This window comes from Bombyx mandarina, chromosome 22, assembly GCF_030267445.1.
Source record: "Bombyx mandarina strain Sakado chromosome 22, ASM3026744v2".
Classification (NCBI taxonomy): domain Eukaryota; kingdom Metazoa; phylum Arthropoda; class Insecta; order Lepidoptera; family Bombycidae; genus Bombyx; species Bombyx mandarina.
Window position 1 is genome coordinate 3,382,752 of NC_143228.1, and position 20,778 is coordinate 3,403,529.

General features: G+C 46.7%; 1 protein-coding gene across 1 annotated transcript; it reads right to left on the bottom strand.

Annotated features, from left to right (window-relative positions):
* Positions 1-4,086: 4,086 nt before the first annotated feature.
* Positions 4,087-6,124, bottom strand: LOC114252678 (catalase-like). The gene is made up of 2 exons (XM_028187260.2): positions 5,920-6,124; positions 4,087-5,681 (listed from the first exon to the last, which is right to left on the bottom strand). Exons 1-2 carry the CDS (start codon positions 6,025-6,027, stop codon positions 4,227-4,229), a joined length of 1,563 nt encoding a protein of 520 aa, XP_028043061.2. The 5' UTR covers positions 6,028-6,124; the 3' UTR covers positions 4,087-4,226.
* Between the last annotated feature and the right edge of the window lie 14,654 nt (positions 6,125-20,778).

Below are 20,778 nucleotides of genomic sequence, written 5' to 3' on the forward strand. Positions count from 1 at the left end.
TTTTTTAAACTACAATGGGCGGACGATCAAGGGCTAACTGAAGGCCGCTGCCCATAATGAGGCTTAATATTTATTATAGTTAGAAGTAATTTAAAAAAATTCGATATAGGTAGGAATAGTTCGAAGACAGAACTCAAATATTATATTTTCAACTTTTTTTATAGTAACATAATGCGTATGTACATTATAGCGTAGAATATTTTTGCTGTTTGCTGCTGTTTATTGTGTTCTCCTTCGTGGTATTTAAGGTCCTATTCACGCAGTGTATAGTAGTAAAAACCTACCGCACTGTCCCGTATTTCTGAAGGTGACGCATTGGAGTTAACCCTTATAAGAGGAGGGTAGACGTGAATCTACTCCCGCACCAAAGTAACACCACAGCTCCTCCTAAACACTCTCTTTGGTCAGTCAACACCTTAGTTAAGGAAGATCAAGTACGCGAAACTCATCCTGGATAACTCGATGACCTGGATAGCTGATACAGCTTCAGTGTTGTTTTGCCAGTACAAGTGCTAATACCAACTAAAGCGCAGATCGACGAACTCATCGAAAAGTCCAACGTGACATATAGCCCACAGCAACAGGCCGTTCAGTCTTTCGCCCGCACTTCTCAGCAGATCGACTGGAAAAGCAGCTGTGGCATTTAGGTAGTTGTTAAAAACCCAGTCACTGCCTTGCGGTTACGTATATTAAGTATATATTATATAAGTAAGCCTTATTTTATTATGTTCTACCCACCCATCATGGTGAAACTACACACCAAAAAAGAAAAAAAAACTTTTATTATAGTTTCATTAAATTTGCATTAATTTACACATAAATATTTAGTGAGGCATTCCAAATTAGGCACATTTCAGTTAATTACTGTCACGACTTAATAGCTCTTATCATTTGAAAACATGCTGATGTTGAGAAGCTATTTCAGCGTAACCTTAACTAGTAGGTGAGCTCACGGAGCTCAAACCTGAGCGATGCTAACAACGGCCCTAGCAAGAGCAGTGTTTTGCAGACTCTACCACCGGATCGGAAACGCAACCCACTGAGAAGATCTGGCTCCTTGACTCCGACTCCACGAAACCCATGGTAGCGTACCGCATAGTGCGGGCCGAAAGTCCGCGTTCGTCGGTATCCGTCCTGATAATAGGACGGGATTTCATTCCCGGGATGTTCCCGCGGGACTTCGTTCGACAGCCGAACACCGGGCGCCCCCGCACCCGCACGCGACGGTAGATAAATGGAAGCCACGTATCCGCGCCGCCCACCCCGCCTTCTTCGCTGAGGAGCCGAAAAACCTAACACTACTATGAATCAGTAATAAAACAAAAACAATTGCACACTATTAACATATCATTTATTCATAAACTATGCGAATTATAAGATACTAGCGGCACGCTCCGGCTCCGCTCGGGTCTTTAATAAAAATTTCAACGACATTGTTTTATTTAAAAAAATAAAAGAACACTTATTGCGGCATAACTATAATAGTTAGACATATGCTGTCGCGACACTTTTTGTAAATAATAACGTGTTCTACAAAGTCGTAGTACATTATTTTATTCTATCATCAATAGTTTTCGCAGGGCACGCGGTGTAAAGAATATTTTAGGTAATTTTTTTACACCTTGGGTTACATTATTGGAGTTTTAGTAAGGATCCCTAATTTTTTGCAAAAAAGTTTATAGCCTATGTCACTCGGGAATAGTGTAGTTTCCAAATAGTGAAAGAATTTTTCAAATCGGTTCAGTAGTTTCGGAGCCTATTCAAAACAAACAAACAAATAAATCTTCCCTCTTTATAATATTATATTATACCTAGTCAGTTCATAAGTATTGTCACACAGTAAAAAAATTTCTTTTAGAATGCTGGCCACAAAAAAGTTTATTGAATTCGAATTTCGAATTGTTCATAAAATAAAAATGTATACTTTTAGAATTTTACTCATTTTTAAATATGGAGTGGACGCTTAAAGAAGACCGTGTTGCAGTTATTGCGTTGCATCGTTGCGGTTACGCGCCAATCCAAATTTTTAACATACTGAAAAATTTGAATATAACCAAAAGATTCGTTTATCGTACCATCAAACGATACAATGAAGACTCTAGTGTAGATGACAGGTCAAGAAGTGGTCGCCCTCGGTCTGTTAGGACTCCAGCAGTGATAAAAGCTGTGAAGGCGCGAATTCAAAGAAATCCCAAACGTAAGCAGAAACTGTTGGCCCTTCAGATGGGGTTAAGCAGAACCACGGTGAAAAGGGTGTTAAATGAAGACTTAGGGCTTCGGGCATATCGAAGAAAAACAGGACATCGTTTGAATGCTCGTCTAATGGACCTGAGACTGAAGAGATGCCGCGCTTTGTTGAAGCGGTACGCGGGAAAAAAATATCGGGAAATTCTTTTTTCGTATGAAAAATTTTTTACCGTAGAAGAGAGCTACAACAAACAAAATGATAAGGTGTACGCACACAGTAGTGAAGAAGCGAGCAACCGTATTCCGCGTGTCCAACGAGGTCATTTTCCATCCTCGCTCATGGTAAGGTTGGAAGTTTCTTATTGGGGCTTAACAGAGGTACATTTTTGTGAGAAAGGTGTAAAAACGAATGCAGTTGTGTATCAAAATACAGTCCTGACGAACCTTGTGGAACCTGTTTCTCATACCATGTTCAATGACAAGACGACTGGCCGCGCAGATTGAAGGCCTGTATTCAAAATCACGGAGGTGATTTTGAATAAACTTTAGTATCATAAGAATCTATGTTTTGTTAAGTTCATTTTGGTATATGAATGGTTACATAATGAATAAACTTGTTTCAATTATTTTACATTAAACATGTGACAGAATTTATGACCTGACTAGGTATAAGTATAGATTTTATTGTATATTATAAAATATTTTAGCTATCGATTATTTAGAACATTCTGACCAAGATTTTAATCAAGGTTTGTTAACTGCATTGCTAAAAAGACATTGATCGTTATGACGTTAAAGCGAGCTCTCCTTTTTTTTTTCGGGCCGGGGCCGAACCTCCTACGAGGTCCCCGCGCATAAGGGGCGCGCGGGGTATGTGAGACTCAACGATCTGCATGGTGTTGTGAGCAAACCGCGGGCCCAAGGATTTTAGGACCCAGCCACTAAACGACTCCCTTGCACCCGACGTCCGATCCCCTCCGAGCCAGAACCCTGATGAGGTAGGGGAGTTACCGCGGTCAACACTACAACCAGACGGTGCGGCTCACCCCAAGGACGCCCAGCCGACGGAGCCTTCGAGGCGAATCGAAGGCTCTGAAACGTCGGCTGTCTCGGTACGGCAGCCCGTCAGGCCGCCCAGACTGTGCCGCTGGTGTCCCGGAATACCCCGCTGGACCAGAACCAGCCTGCCGGGTCGGGACGCGATACACCGTCGACCGGTCGCTCTATTCACTCCACGGCAGCGCGCTAGAGTGCTGGTAGCGCGCCGCGCGGCCTCACCCCCTCAGGTCGCCCCTTGACCTTCACCGGGGGGAGCCGCCACCTACAGAGGCCGGGACGTACGGGCGTATTCCCGCCTCCGGCCCCCGGCTCGACGGCAACGGATCGGTGCGGAAAGGGAAGAGCTCTCCCTCTCTCGCTCCGCCGCCTCCTTCTGCGATATGGTGGACTCGCAGAAGTCGAGCATCGCCTTCCAGGACGCGTCGCTGCCGAGCATCGTAGCCACGACGCGCGGCAGCGAGAGGTCCTCTCCTATGACCGCGACGAGGGCGGCGCGTTGCTCGTCGAATCCAGAGCAACGCGCCAGCGTGTGTTCCGCTGTGTCTTCCTCGTCGCGGTCCGCGCAGTGGTGGCACTGCGCCGTCGGTTCCCTTCCGGCTATCTTAAAGAGGTACCGGCCAAAACACCCATGGCCGGTCAACATCTGCGTCAGCCGGAAGGTGAGGCATCCGCGGTCGCGGCCCACCCAGTCCGCGAGAACCGGGCGGACGAGCGAAAGCGTGCTCAATTAACATTTTTTTTGGTAAAATATTAATTAACCAGTATTTTATATTAGGGTTGTGCGTTCGATTTCCTCTTAGGGTAAACGTTCTGGCGACGAAGAGATGTATTCGCTCTATATCTGGATATTCATAATCGACATTTATACACACACATGTATATGCATGATGTAAAGGTATATAAGTATGTTTATAAGTCTCTAACTCCTAAATACAGATTAAGGTCCAGGTGACCGTGTGTGTTTTGATATATTTATCTAATTATTTATTATTAAGCCATTCATCATCCCGGTAGTACGACGTTCGGTTCACTTTTAGACCTTGAGATATTCTGTAACCAAGATCTGGGTGTATGATTGTGAAAATTTTCACTGCTCTATCCTGCAATTCTTCGATAGCACCACCAAGACTATACAGAATGTTTTCGACTAGTCTGCTTCGTTCCCCTTTCGTCATTTCGTTCATATACAGCTCTCTAGCCTGATCGAAGTTGTTAGGATCATCTTGGTATATCTCGATAAGGTCAACTCTATTCTCATCTTTGTAAGGCACCGGTCCATTGAACGTGTTAGGATAATAATTGGGGGTATCTTTACCATTATCCTTAACGGGAGGTCGACCATCGCGATTGTAAGCAACTACGTGATTTTGAATCGGACAATTTACCGGTATTTTATTAAAGTTAGCACCTAACCGGTAATATTGAGCGTCTCTGTAAGCTAAACGTCTTGCTTCGAAAATTTTGGTCGGTCCTCCCAAAATGCCCGGCACAAGATTTGCTGGGTTAAACGCCAACTGTTCTACTTCTGCAAAATAGTTCGTCGGATTTTTGTTCAAAACCAAACGACCGAGTGGCTTTAGGGGAAATTCATCTTGGGGTAATATTTTTGTCACGTCAAAAACATCGAATTTTGCATTTTTGACATCGTCTAATGTCAATATCTGGATACTCACAGACCAGCTCGGAAATTTACCCTTTCCTATGGCATTATACAAATCTCTGGTGGCGTAATCTGGATCGATACCGGATATTTTCTGTGCTTGTTTAGAGTTTAGATTTTTTATGCCAGCGTCAGGAATAAAATGAAATCTAACAAAGTGCTTCTCTCCACTCTCATTCACAACTTGATAGGTTTGAATGCTAAACCCTGGCATATGCCTGTAACCATCTGGCACACCTCTATCCCCAAATACGAGCAAAAACATATGTAGGTTCTCCGGTTGCAACGTCAAAAAGTCCCATAGCGTATTACCGTCTACTAAATTAGTAGCTGGATTTCGTTTTTGAGCTCGCACAAATGATGAAAAAAGCAGTGGATCTTTGTACGCGTACATGGGCGTATTGAATCCCACGATATCAAAATTACCGTCTTCAGTGTAAAATTTAATAGCGAACCCGCGCGCATCTCTTGAAGTATCAGTACCTCCTCTTTCGACTATCACCGGAGAAAATCTTGCTGCCACTGGAGTTTTCTTTCCTATTTTACTAAATAATTTGGCTTTACAAATATTCGTAATATCATGCGTAACCTCAAAATAACCGAATGCTCCAGCCGCTTTTGCATGCACCAACCTCTCGGGAATCCTCTCTCGTACTATATGAGTTAATGAATCCATAAAATATTCATTGATTATGAGATTTGAGTTCAATGTGCTACTCGCATCTTTGAGTTCGATCGGCGATCCAGCACTCGTTGTCATAATACCGATGGGCCCCTGAAATAAATCACACATAATATTTTATCAATAGCTGAAATAAAACATATTTTACAAAAAATATATAATCTGTAGATACTTTTTAAACCCTTTGTACGCCAAAAAAAACATATTGAAATTAATAAAAAATCTATTGGCCTAGAATACCAAAATACTATTACAAATTCCCATCTATACAGTGCCATATTGAATAACCTATATCAAAAAAAAATATATATGTTAAAACATTCTAACTTACCGATGTTCTCTGTTTGAACGCGACTATCTGCTGAGCTGCCGGCGCTGGCTTGTTCCCAGTTTTTGCCACCGCGGCCATCGCAAGCAACGATATCGCCAAACGCAACATTTTCTCTCACTAAGCACCACGACAGTGCATTTTACGAAAACTGGAACAATATGTCCGACGTCTACCGATCAGACTTTATATTGCAGTATTACGAACACTTTATAACGTTTTTGCAATGGTATAGATATTTGTTTCAATTAAAACTGAAAATGTAATAAAAACAAAACACTGTTTATGTTTCCGCACTTAGTATTATTCTCTAATAAATAAAGTAATTGTGGCTGTAATCGTTTTTTGTCTAATTAGTATTGTGGCTTTCTCATTTTTGAACAAAGCAGGACTTCGTATAATCTAAATAGTACGATAAAAAATAGATTTTTTTAAACTACAATGGGCGGACGATCAAGGGCTAATTGAAGGCCCCTGCCCATAATGAGGCTTAATATTTATTATAGTTTGAAGTCATTTAAAAAAAAATTCGATATAGGTAGGAATCGTAGAACTCAAACATTATATTTTCAATTTTTTTATAGTAACATAATGCGTATGTACATTATAGCGTAGAATATTTTTGCTGTTTGCTGCTGTTTATTGTGTTCTCCTTCGTAGTTTTTTTTATGATTGAAGGATTACTGGTAGCCCGGAGGCCTTTCCAAGACAGGTGGGCGAGCAAAAGCTCAACCAGAAGGGGTGGGGTTTGCTAACATCTGCCCGAGCGCCTCCGAAGAAGACCAAACAACTCAAGAGCAACTGCTTCGCGAATGAATTTACTAGGTACCGGATCGGAATCGCGACCCGCTGAGAAGATCCGGTGAGAAACTCAGCGAACTCATGCATGGGTTAGGTTGCACGTTGACCTCTTTTTCGAGTTCGACGAGTACGGTTACCGGGGTTCCTAAGCCTGCTCCTAGTGTTAGAGCTGAAGGTGTCCAATGCAAAGGTTATTTATTGGATCTCATCGATCCGTAAGGACGTGTCTAGAGCGTCGACGGTGACTGGCTCCTGCGTGATCAGGATTCGGAGAGTGGTCAGCGGTGGCTTATCGAAGTACCGTTCCGATGCTGACTTCATGTATTTGCGGATTGAATCGAGGTCCAGGTCATCGCGTAGGTCAACGTTCCTCACCAACCACGGAGCTCCGACAGCTAACCTGCAAAAGCGGGACTGTAGGGATTGGATGGTGTCTTATGTGTGTGCGGGCCGCGTGAACGAACACCACACTCGCGTAAGTCATGATGGGCCTTATGCAAGCTTTATAAAGTGTCACCTTGTTCCGAAGGGACATTTTACTCCGCTTACAGATCATGGGGCAGAGTCTGTTAAGAATAAATGCGGCACGATCACGGACTGTTTTTATATGCGGGCGGAATGTCATGGATGCATCCAGGGTGACTCCCAGGTACTTGACCTTCCTGGCCCAGGGTATGGGTTGGCCGAAAAGGGTGATCGGGGGTGTGATATTTCTCCTCCTAATGCGGGAGGAAATAAGCGGTGAGTTTCCCCTTTTAAATAACACTGCCGTGCTTTACGCTGGGTTGATGTCTATGCGCCCCTCGCGATTCGGGACTTGTTTCTACTCGAATAGTAAACGGTTGTGTCGTCAGCGAATAAGCCTAACTGGGTCGGCGGCGAACGGGGAATGTCGTTAATAAATAAACTAATTAGGAGCGGAGAGAGTACGGAGCCTTGCGGGATTCCAGCCGTGAGTGGTCGCGGGGACGAGTGGGTTCCTACTCGATATCGAAAAGAGCGGTTCGACAAGAAGTCTCGTATGATGAGCACGAGACTGTCCGGTGCGACGTCGAAGAAGAGGGCTCCCGTGTATAACGGTTTTGGTCTATTAAGCCCTACCAGAATGTACTCCGTGAGGCGGTGCATCTGTTGTACGTATGAGTGGTTAGCGCGGAATCCGAATTGTTCATCGATGAGAATACTGCTGGATGAGACGAAGTCTCTGAGGCGTTTGTAGAGCAGACGCTTATACAGTTTGCCTAGAGACATGAGGATGCAATTCGGGCGATAACTCATAGGATTATTTTTGGTTTACCGGGTTTATGTATGCCGATAACGTCCGCTTCTTTCCACACCGCGGGTAAGTTGCAGTTCGCCATAGCGGCACTGAAAACAGATAGGTACCAACATCACGATGAGTTGGACGGGTAAAAGTTTAATAACGCGGTTAGATATACCGTCGGAACCGAGGTGACAGGTGGTAATGCATCCGAGGATGGCAAGGAGGCTCCGTGTTTTACCTCACTGTCTACTATTTCTGCATGAACAGGGTCCGCGGATTGAGTGCTGGGCGTGCACTGGGTTTGTAATGTATCGGCCAGAAGCTCTGCTTTTTCATCATCATCGAACGCCGCGAGTCGGCCTGAAGAGCCTACGAGGAGGGGCATAGTTACTACCGTATTCGATTTGAGAGTACGAGCTAAGCGGTAGTAAGATCTTTGAGAGGGCGCGAGTCCTTCTAAGCAAACCGACCATCTCGCATCTCGGACTTCGGCGATGCGAGAATTCGCGAATATTTGAATATTTGGTTTGTGTCGATATTTCCTTAGATTCTGGTTCAGTACTGGCACTTGAAGTAGTTGGTAGAGATGACAGCAGTTTTGTAGGCAAAGCGTCAGTCAGGTCGTAATTGAGGTTTATAAATAATCACGGACTTTTCAAAATAAAGACAACACACTTAATGACTTCTTGGCTTGGTATTTGGCCTTGCTAAATCGGGCATGGTAATCAATTCAACCCAGGTTTTCCGCCTGAAAAAAAAATTTTAAACATAGGACAGGTCTAAGGAAAGAGACCGGTACCTAGATAAGGCAGACGGACAGATAAACAGATATGACGAATTTATAATAGTTCGCAAACTAGACAATCCCAAAAATGTATAATTATGATTAAACAATACTTACTAATAAATACATTCAATGGTTATTAACATTTATCAATTTACTATTAACTATAACACTGGGCGAGCTCAAGAATTCTTTGAAGATATCATGGAAAATTAACCCTTTGCAATATAATAATTTTTTTATAATTTCAAACATCTTTTAATTAATTTTAATTTACATAAAGACTTAGGTACCTACTTACATATATGTTAAGGCCAATCACACTGCGAGCTCTCTCGAAGACTCCGCCGTGCTCGCTGCTCCTGCGTCGCCTGTACCTGCGTGCAAAGCTTCTACATCGAGCACCGCAGCCTCCGTCGTGCCTGCCGTTCCCGCGTCGCCTATACTGGCGAGTAAAACTGCTGCGTCGTCCGCCGTGGCCACCGTTCCAGCAGCGCGATCATCCGCGGCCTCCGTCGCGCCCTCCAAAACACCTGCTCGTAGGTCACCTGCGCCCGCCTCCTCGTCCTCCGACTCTGACTCGGAGATGGAGGTCGACCTCGCCCCCGCCTCATCGACGGATGGATTCACCCTGGTACAAAAGGGTAAGAAGCGTGCCGCGGAGTCTCGAGCTCCCGCGGCCGCTAAAATTAGCAAAGCCGCGAACGCGTCGCGCCCCCGCCCTCAGACTCCCGTTGCGCCTCCAGCCCGAGCCACTCCGTCGCCGCGTCCGGTGGCACTAAATAAAACCCAGACCCCTCCCCCGGTAATCCTCCAAGAGAAGGCAGCTTGGGATCGAGTTTCCCTGGCCCTTAAGGCCAAAAATATCAACTTCACGAATGCCCGTAACCTCGCGAACGGCATCCAAATAAAGGTTCGAACACCCGACGACCATAGGGCCCTCTCTTCTTACCTCCGTAAGGAGCGTATAAGTTTCCACACGTATACGCTCCAGGAGGAGCGCGAACTCCGTGCCGTCATACGTGGCATCCCTAAAGAGTTGGATGCCGAGCTCGTCAAGGCCGACCTTCTCGAACAAGGCCTACCGGTTAACTCTGTACACCGCATGCACACAGGTCGCGGAAGGGAGCCATATAACATGGTTCTCGTCGCCCTCCAGCCTACCCCCGAGGGTAAGCAAATATTCAACATCCGAACGGTCTGTAGCCTTTCCGGAATCGCCGTCGAAACCCCACACAAGAAAGGCACACCTAGCCAGTGCCATAACTGCCAATTATACGGGCATTCTTCCCGTAACTGTCACGCGCGCCCCCGATGCGTCAAGTGTTTAGGCGATCACGCCACGGCCCTATGCACTCGCGATCAAAAAACCGCGACGGAACCGCCTAGCTGCGTCCTGTGTCAAACACAGGGTCACCCCGCAAATTACCGCGGATGCCCCCGAGCCCCGAAAATAAATCGCCGCGTCGCCCGCCAAAACCGCCTCCGAGCTTCCGGCCCAGACATCAAAGCCTCGGCACCCTCTGTGTCGCAGGCTAAGCCAGCGTTCGTTCCGGCGCCGGTGCCCAGTGTCTCGGCTTGGGCGAAACCGCTGCCGTACACGAACACGGTTACAACTCCCTCCTCCGCGATTCGTCCCGCCCCCGCAACTCGTCCCTCTCCCGCGACTTGCCCTCCGACCGCGTCCGACAATCTCGCTTTAGCGATCGACTTCTTTCAGTCGATCAACTTTGAACGCGTTAACGCTTTGGGCGACGCCATTCGCGCTGCCTCCACTGCACAACACTTTATCGCCGTTGTGCAAGAATACGCCGACGTATACGCGTCATTAAATACGTACGTCCTCCCCTCACTCCGCCGGTAATCAATGGCGTATATAAGTAGAATAAAGCCCCTATCCGTAACGATAGGATTTTTTAACGCTTACGGTCTCGCAAATCAACGTGATCAGGTTTCTGACTTTTTGCGTGACTATCAAATTGATATATTTTTAGTGCAGGAGACCCTACTTAAGCCCGCGCGCCGTGACCCTAAAATCGCGAACTATAACATGGTCAGGAACGACAGGCTCTCTGCTCGTGGTGGTGGTACCGTCATTTACTATAGAAGAGCCCTGCATTGCGTCCCGCTCGATCCTCCCGCGCTCGCTAATATCGAAGCATCAGTGTGCCGAATCTCACTGACGGGACACGCGCCGATCGTTATCGCGTCCGTTTATCTTCCACCGGATAAGATCGTTCTAAGCAGTGATATCGAGGCGCTGCTCGGCATGGGGAGCTCTGTCATTCTGGCGGGCGACCTAAATTGTAAACACATCAGGTGGAACTCACACACCACAACCCCGAATGGCAGGCGGCTTGACGCGTTAGTCGATGATCTCGCCTTCGATATCGTCGCTCCGCTAACCCCGACTCACTACCCGCTAAATATCGCGCATCGCCCGGATATACTCGACATAGCGTTATTAAAAAACGTAACTCTGCGCTCACACTCGATCGAAGTAGTTTCAGAGTTAGATTCAGACCACCGTCCCGTCGTTACGAAGCTCGGTCCCGCTCCCGATTCCGTTCCCGTCACGAGGACTGTGGTGGATTGGCACACGCTGGGCATCAGCCTGGCTGAATCTGATCCACCATCGCTCCCGTTTAACCCGGACTCTACCCCGTCTCCTCAGGTTACCGCTGAAGCCATAGACATCTTAACGTCACACATCACCTCGACATTAAATAGATCATCGAAACAAGTTGTAGCGGAGGACTTCCTTCACCGCTTCAAATTGTCCGACGATATTAGGGAACTCCTTAGAGCTAAGAACGCCTCGATACGCGCCTACGACAGGTATCCTACCGCGGAAAATCGTATTCGAATGCGTGCCCTACAACGCGACGTAAAGTCTCGCATCGCCGAAGTCCGAGATGCCAGATGGTCTGATTTCTTAGAAGGACTCGCGCCCTCCCAAAGGTCTTACTACCGCTTAGCTCGTACTCTCAAATCGGATACGGTAGTAACTATGCCTCCCCTCGTAGGCCCCTCAGGCCGACTCGCGGCGTTTGATGATGACGAAAAAGCAGAGCTGCTGGCCGATACATTGCAAACCCAGTGCACGCCCAGCACTCAATCCGTGGACCCTGTTCATGTAGAATTAGTAGACAGTGAGGTAGAACGCAGAGTCTCCTTGCCACCCGCGGATGCGTTACCACCCGTCACCCCGATGGAAGTTAAAGACTTGATCAAAGACCTACGTCCTCGCAAGGCTCCCGGTTCCGACGGTATATCCAACCGCGTTATTAAACTTCTACCCGTCCAACTCATCGTGATGTTGGCATCTATTTTCAATGCCGCTATGGCGAACTGTATCTTTCCCGCGGTGTGGAAAGAAGCGGACGTTATCGGCATACATAAACCCGGTAAACCAAAAAATCATCCGACGAGCTACCGCCCGATTAGCCTCCTCATGTCTCTAGGCAAACTGTATGAGCGTCTGCTCTACAAACGCTTCAGAGACTTCGTCTCATCCAAGGGCATTCTCATCGATGAACAATTCGGATTCCGTACAAATCACTCATGCGTTCAACAGGTGCACCGCCTCACGGAGCACATTCTTGTGGGGCTTAATCGACCAAAACCGTTATACACGGGAGCTCTCTTCTTCGACGTCGCAAAAGCGTTCGACAAAGTCTGGCACAACGGTTTGATTTTCAAACTATTCAACATGGGCGTGCCGGATAGTCTCGTGCTCATCATACGGGACTTCTTGTCGAACCGCTCTTTTCGATATCGAGTCGAGGGAACCCGCTCCTCCCCACGACCTCTCACAGCTGGAGTCCCGCAAGGCTCTGTCCTCCTATTTAGCTTATTCGTTAACGATATTCCCCGGTCGCCGCCGACCCATTTAGCTTTATTCGCCGACGACACGACTGTTTACTATTCCAGTAGAAACAAGTCCCTAATCGCGAAGAAGCTTCAGAGCGCAGCCCTATCCCTACGACAGTGGTTCCGAAAATGACGCATAGACATCAACCCAGCGAAAAGTACTGCGGTGCTATTTCAGAGGGGAAGCTCCACACGGATTTCCTCCCGGATTAGGAGGAGGAATCTCACACCCCCGATTACTCTCTTTAGACAACCCATACCCTGGGCCAGAAAGGTCAAGTACCTGGGCGTTACCCTGGATGCATCGATGACATTCCGCCCGCATATAAAATCAGTCCGTGACCGTGCCGCGTTTATTCTCGGTAGACTCTACCCCATGATCTGTAAACGGAGTAAAATGTCCCTTCGGAACAAGGTGACACTTTACAAAACTTGTATAAGGCCCGTCATGACTTACGCGAGTGTGGTGTTCGCTCACGCGGCCCGCACACACATAGACACCCTCCAATCTCTACAATCCCGCTTTTGCAGGTTAGCCGTTGGAGCTCCGTGGTTCGTGAGGAACGTTGACCTACACGACGACCTGGGCCTCGAATCTATCCAGAAATACATGAAGTCAGCGTCGGAACGGTACTTCGATAAGGATATGCGTCATGATAATCGCCTTATCGTTGCCGCCGCTGACTACTCCCCGAATCCTGATCACGCAGGAGCCAGGCACCGTCGACGCCCTAGACACGTCCTTACGGATCCATCAGATCCAATAACCTTTGCATTAGACGCCTTCAGCTCTAACACTAGGAGCAGGCTTAGGGACCCCGGTAACCGTACTCGTCGAACTCGACAAAGAGTTCGCCGTGCAACCTAACCCATGAATCAGCTCGCTGAGTTTCTCGCCGGATCTTCTCAGCGGGTCGCGATTCCGATCCGGTAGTAGATTCATTCGCGAAGCAGCTGCTCTTGAGCTGTTAGGTCTCCTTCGGAGGCGCTCGGGTAGCTGTTAGCAAATCCCACCCCTCCTGGCTGAGCCTTTGCTCGCCCACCTGTCCTGGTGAAACTGGAAAGGCCTCCGGGCCACCAGTAATTCTTCAATCATAAAAAAAAAAGAAAAAAACATATGTTTTTTACAAATCGCATAAAACCGAATCATCCGTGTTTGTTTGTTTACGCTAACAGCAGGACAAGCTAAGACAGGTCACTGCGCCGCGCGACTTGTGTTGGAAGTTTCGTAGGTAGGTAGGTATTTGCGCGACTGTCCTTCAAATACCATCACAGTTTTATTCTAGTAAAAATAGCTTTTTTAAACGTTGTTCAAATAGTGTTTAAGGTAAATACGACGTTTCTATGTAACAAAAATATGTAAATCTGTGTCGAAACGACAAAAAATAGTAATAGTTTATCACTTACCTTTCTTCATTGACAGGTAAATGGAAAAATGTTAGGAGTTTATCCCTTCTTTTACTTGACTTGCACCTATCTACTGCACATAAGGCACCAGACGGCATCTTAGGTACGCGTACGAATAAAATTGAACAACGTGCGTTCGCTTCGCTTATGAAAACCTCACTGAATATGGTCCGCAAGCGGCCCGAGACTAGAGATGGTCACACGCAGAGACTACTCGAGCGGTATAAACCGAGACCGCTTGGCCGGGCGGTAGGTAATTATAGCGTGTAAGTACACGGAGTGACGTAGGCCTGACCCTAGTCAAGGAAAGTCAAGTACTTGGAACTCATCCTGGATAACTCGGTGACCTGGATAGCTGATACAACTTCAGTGTTATTTTGCCAGTGCAAGTGCTAATATCAACTAAAGCGCAGATCGACAAACTCATCGAAAAGTTCAATGTGACATTTTTTTGCCCACAGTAACAACTCGTTCGGTCTTTTGCCCGCACTTCTCAGCAGATATAAATTCCAATGCAGTGATAGATCGACTGGAAAAGTGGCATTTAGGTAGTGGCTAAAAACCCAGTCACTGCCTCCCGGTTAGGTATATTAACTAAGCAAGCCTTATTTTATTATGTTCTACCCATCCATCATGGTGAAACTACACACCAAAAAAGTAAAATAAACTTTAATTATAGTTTCATTAAATTTGCATTAATTTACATACAAATATTTAGTGAGACATTTCACATTAGTCACATTTTAGTTAATTACTGTCTCGACTTAATAGCCCTTATCATTCGAAAACATGTTGATGTAAAAACACTATTGCATACAATACTATCACATGAAAAACGTTTTGTTTTTAATGACACATTTATTTTACTTTTTTATGATTGAATGATTACCTACTGGTAGCCCGGAGGCCTTTCCAGTTTCACCAGGACAGGTGGGCGAGCAAAGGCTCAGCCAGCAACCCGAGCGCCTCCGAAGGAGACCTAACAACTCGTGAGCAGCTGCTTTCCGAATGAATGTACTACCGGATTACAATAGCGAAACGTTGAGAAGATCCGCCGAGAAGCTCAGCAGACTGATGCATGAATTAGGTTTCACGTCGAACTTTTTGCCGAGATCGACGAGTACAGTTGCCGGGATCCCCAAGCCTGCTCTCATCATTAGATCTGAAGGCGTCTAATGCAAGACTTATTGGATCTGATAGATAGGGCGCGAGACACCCCTTGGTGGTGCTAAACGGGAGTCGATTACACGACCGGTGGTAGGACCTTGTTCGACTGGCTGGCGACCACCCTCCAACTGGAATCCGCCGCCAAATAGCCTAGCTGTGTTGCGGCATGTGGGTTGGAGAGTCAGTTCTATTCCTTTCCTTTCCTACTCCTAGATGGAGGTGAGTCTTTGTGATGCTTGGAGCATGCAGAGCAAACGTGTTCAAGTTTTTTCGGCGGATGTGGATGGAATGTGGATTTCAGCCATGACAAGGGCGTACACAGCAACCTTGACGCCGTACATCACCACCTTGAGACGGCGCAGCCTGCCCTCTTTTTCCTGACAGAGACGCAGATATCTGCCCCGGATGACACTTTGTACCTCGAATACTCCGGCTACACATTGGAGCACACCTTCCTGCGTAAGGCGGGGGTGTGCATGTTTATCCGGGGGGATGTCTGCTGTCGTCGGCTTCGGAGCCTCGAGCAACGGGACCTGTCCCTCTTGTGGCTAGTGCTTCAGGGGATGGAATTATTCGTTCCTTCTTCTGAGGTGCCCGTTGGGGATCGCAGCAAGCCCTGGTATAATAAAGCCAGTAGAGATGCTGCACACCTCAAATGGTCCGCATACGCGGCATGGAATGATGCTAAGAGACACCAGGACCCCGACATTTCGGAGAAGAGGAAATTTAACGCCACCTCTAGATCCTATAAGAGGACTATTGCAAAGGCGAAGTCGGAGCAAGTTGCCAGAATTGGTAAGCGACTGAAAGGATATCCCTCTGGGAGCCCTACTTTCTGGTCGCTGGCTAAGGCTACAGAAGGCAACTTCTGCGAGTCTTGTCGCCCACCACTACGTAAGTCCGATGACAGTCTGGCCCATAGTGAGAAAGAGAAGGCTGACCTTCTGGTCAAGCTCTTCGCCTTGAACTTCACTATGGATGAGGGGGGTGCTACACCACCCAACATCCCCTGGTGTGATAGCTCTCTGTCTGACATCTGCTTTAAGCAGTATGCAGTCAGGCGAGACCTCCAGGCTCTGGACGTCCATAAGTCGAGTGGGCCAGATTGCATTCCTGCAGTGGCTTTGGAAACGTGCGCCCCTGAGTTGACACCTGCGCTAACGCGTTTGTATCGCCTCTTGTATAGTGCTAACAGAGTTCCGTCTTCATGGAAGACCGCCCACGTCCACCCTATCCCCAAGAAGTGTGACCAGTCGGACCCATCGAGCTATAGGCCTATCGCGATAACTTCCTTGCTTTCCAAGGTGATGGAGCGAATATTAAATATACAACTCCTGAAGTATCTTGAGGATCGCCAGCTGATTAGTGACAGACAATACGGTTTCCGTCACGGTCGCTCAGCCGGCGATCTTCTTGTATACCTTACTCACAGGTGGGCTGGAGCCTTGGAGAGCAAGGGCGAGGCACTTGCTCTGAGCCTTGATATCGCGAAGGCCTTCGACAGGGTCTAGCATAGGGTACTTCTGTCGAAGCTACCATCATACGGAATCCCTGAGGGACTCTGCAAGTGGATCGCTAGCTTTTTGGATGGACGGAGCATCACGGTCGTTCTAGACGGTAACTGCTCCGATATCATGACCATTAGCGCTGGCGTTCCACAAGGTTCGGTGCTCTCCCCCACGCTTTTCATCCTGTATATCAATGACATGCTATCTATTGATAGCATGCATTGCTATGTAGATGACAACACGGGGGATGCGTGATATATTGGCCATCAGAGTCTTTCTCGGAGCGTAGTGCAAAAGAGACGATCTAAGCTAGTGTCTGAAGTGGAGAATTCTCTGGGGCGAATCTCAGAGTGGGGTGAATCGAACTTAGTCCAATTCAACCCGTTGAAGACACAAGTTTGCGCGTTCACTGCGAAGAAGGACCCCTTTGTCATGGTGCCACAATTCCAAAGAGTACTCCTGCAACCTTCCACGAGTATCGGGATACTTGGGGTCGACATTTCAAGCGATGTCCAGTTTCGGAGTCATTTGGAGGGCAAAGCCAAATTGGCGTCCAAAATGCTGGGAGTCCTGAACAGAGCGAAGCGGTACTTCACGCCTGTCCAAGACTTTTGCTTTATAAAGCACAAGTCTGGCCTCGCGTGGAGTACTGTTCCCACCTCTGGGCTGGGGCTCCCAAATACCAACTACTTCCATTTGACTCCATACAGTAGAGGGCCGTTCGGATTGTCGATAATCCCGTTCTCAAGGATCATTTGGAACCTCTGGGTCTGCGGAGGGACTTCGCTTCTCTTTGCATTTTGTACCACATATTCCATGGGGAGTGTTCTGAGGAATTATTTAAGATGATTCCATCATCTCGCTTTTACTATCGCACCGCCCGCCACCGGAGTAGAGTTCATCCATACTACCTGGAGCCACTGCGTTCATCCACAGTGCGTTTCCAGAGATCTTTTTTGCCACGTACCATCCGGCTTTGGAATGAACTCCCCTCCACGGTGTTTTCCGAGCGCTATAATGTGTCCTTCTTCAAACGAGGCTTGTGGAGAGTACTCAACGCTAGGCAGCGGCTTGGCTCTACCCCTGGCATTGCTGAAGTCCATGGGCGACGGTAACCACTCACCATCAGGTGGGCCGTATGCTCGTCTGCCTACAAGGACAATAAAAAAAAACACCTTCATGGCTATGCTATTGATAACACGGATATCCATAAGAAAACCATTGTATTTCCGTTTTTGTTTTTTACAATTCATGCCATGGAATTCGAAACCACGCGATCGCCAAGTCGTCGCCCCGCATAAGAGCGTTGTTCAAACAAGTGGCAGTCCTTGATCAGAGAACAAGATCCACATCCAATCGCTACATCAACGGAGTTAGTAAAGATAGGTACCTAGTTACCTTAATCACTGGTGGTAGGACCTCTTGTGAGTCCGCGCGGGTGGGTACCGCCACCGTGCCTATTTCTACCGTGAAGCAGAAATGCGTTTCGGTTTGAAGGGTGGGGCAGCCGTTGTAACTATACTTGAGACCTTAGAACTGATATCTCAAGGTGCGTGGCGCATTTACGTTGTAGATGTCTATGGGCTCCAGTAACCACTTAACACCAGGTGGGCTGTGAGCTCGTCCACCCATCAAGCAATAAAAAAAAACTTCAGAGGTGTCAAGGGACACCCGGATGGAACGAAGTTCCTTTCAATTAATTAGTGAACGAATTGTAATTTTTTTTTTTAAGTTATAATAATAAATTACGGCATTATGAAGAAGAAAAAAACAATACTATGAACTAAATTACTATTGTTGAAACGCTATCTCGAGAAACTGTACTCATTACGCGGACCAATCGGATACGAGCAATGTCACACCCCCGACTACTCTCTTTAGACAACCCATACCCTGGCCCAGGAAGGTCAAGTACCTGGGCGTTACCTGGATGCATCGATGACATTCCGCCCGCATATAAAATCAGTTCGCGACCGTGCTGCGTTTATTCTCGGTACTCTCTACCCCATGATCTGTAAGCGGAGTACAATGTGCCATCAGAACAAGGTGACACTTTACAAAACTTGCATAAGGCCCGTCATGACTTACGCGAGTGTAGTGTTCGCTCACGCGGCCCGCACACATATAGACACCCTCCAACCCCCACAATCCCGCTTTTGCAGGTTAGCCGTCGGGGCTCCGTGGTTCGTGAGGAACGTTGACCTACAGGACGACCTGGGCCTCGAATCAATCCAGAAATACATGAAGTCAGCGTCGGAACGGTACTCGTCGTACCATACGGTACGTCGATAAGGTTATGCGTCATGATAATCGCCTTATCGTTGCCGCTGCTGACTACTGCCCGAATCCTGATCACGCAGGAGCCAGTCACCGTCGACGCCCTAGACACGTCTTTACGGATGCATCAGATCCAATAACCTTTGCATTAGATGCCTTCAGCTCTAACACTAGGAGCAGGGTTAGGGACTCCGGTAACCGTACTTGTCGAACTCGACAAAGAGTTCGACGTGCAACCTAACCCATGCATCAGCTCGCTGAGTTTCTCGCCGGAACTTCTCAGCCGTTTGCGATTCCGATCCGGTAGTAGATTCATTCGCGAAGCAGTTGCTCTTGAGTTGTTAGGTCTCCTTCGGAGGCGCTCGGACAACTGTTAGCAAATCCCACCCCTCCTGGCTGAGCCTTTGCTCGCCCACCTGTCCTGGTGAAACTGGAAAGGCCTCAGGGCCACCAGTATCCTTCAATCCTAAAAAAAAAAGTATTTTTGGAACTTATAATCATAATATATTATCACAAACACATCATAATGCAATAATATATCACAAACACATCATAATGCCTTATTAAAACAAGTACACAATTAATTCGTTATTAACTTTTCAAATGTTCTCCAAATACTGCTGATAACAAAACCGCCATACAAAAGGATGCGCACTTTAAAAGTCATCGCAATTTGTTGAGAGGTGGTTTTGTAGCTTTGTCAGGCGCTACATGTCATGTCTGTGTTTCTGATAGTTTTTATTTAAAGTCAATCATGCGTTTCCAAAGATATTTTTGTCACGTACCATGCGGCTTTGGAATGAACTGCCCTCCACGGGGCTTTCCAAGCGCTGTGACGTGTCTTTTTCCAAACAAGGCTTACGGAGAGTGCTCAGCGGTAGACAACGGCCTGGGTTAGTCCGTGGCATTGCTGATGTCCATGGGCGACGGTAACCACTCAACTTCAGGTCGACCGTGTGCTGTCTGCTTACAAGGACTACAAGGAAAACACAAATAAAAACAAGACAAGGCAAAAAAAATTTGAACATCATTTCTCTCCCTAGTCGATCGTAGGTCATTACGATGAGGGACTAAAATAAAAATAACCATATTGAAAACCAGCTATGTTCTTAAACATTTTTCGCTTTGATACATTCCCACTGGATACCGCCGCCTTCTCTGATGTTAACATCCTTTATTTATCACTTCCCAGTAAGTTTGCAAATGCGAAAGTTTGTGACGGAGGCCGAAGTTTTCTTCCTCTTCTAATGCAAAAAGTACCAAACGGTTTCTTAAGCTGTAACTTCACAGTGTAATAGCTTGTACGTCAGAGTAGAAAATAGGCTATCAAATAGAAGGATAAGCGTAGATAAGTGAAGTTCTAATTATGGAGTTCAAATTAGCAGTAGTCAAAGCGAAACGTGATCAAAAAAAAAAAAGTTTTACTAACAAGAAATATTGAAAGGTCCTTTTAGAATTTCTATGAGAATTTTCTAATAGAATTTTAGATTAACTCAAGATGTTTCGTTATTTTTAAATGACTTTTCTGCTCTCCTCCTTCTCCTTGCATCGTATTCCTCAGTGTTAAGGGTCGTGACCTTTACGGAGCATTTTTGTTCAGACTATGTTGTTCCATACTTTCCTATCCTCTGAGCAGTAGATAGTGACAATGATACTGGAGTCCAATGTCGTCTTAATTTGACCAGACCAGCACATGGGACTACGGCTCCTTCGCCTCTTTTCTTCCACTTTGCCGGTGATATATAATTTTAGTTTTCGGCTCTATATTAAATATAACTTTA

Excerpts from the sequence above, each read along its gene's own strand:
- LOC114252678 (XM_028187260.2), bottom strand. The coding sequence starts at position 6,027 with ATGTTGCGTTTGGCGATATCGTTGCTTGCGATGGCCGCGGTGGCAAAA. Across the intron at positions 5,682-5,919 it reads CGTTCAAACAGAGAACATCG|GGGCCCATCGGTATTATGAC; the intron begins GTAAGTTAGAAT and ends GATTTATTTCAG.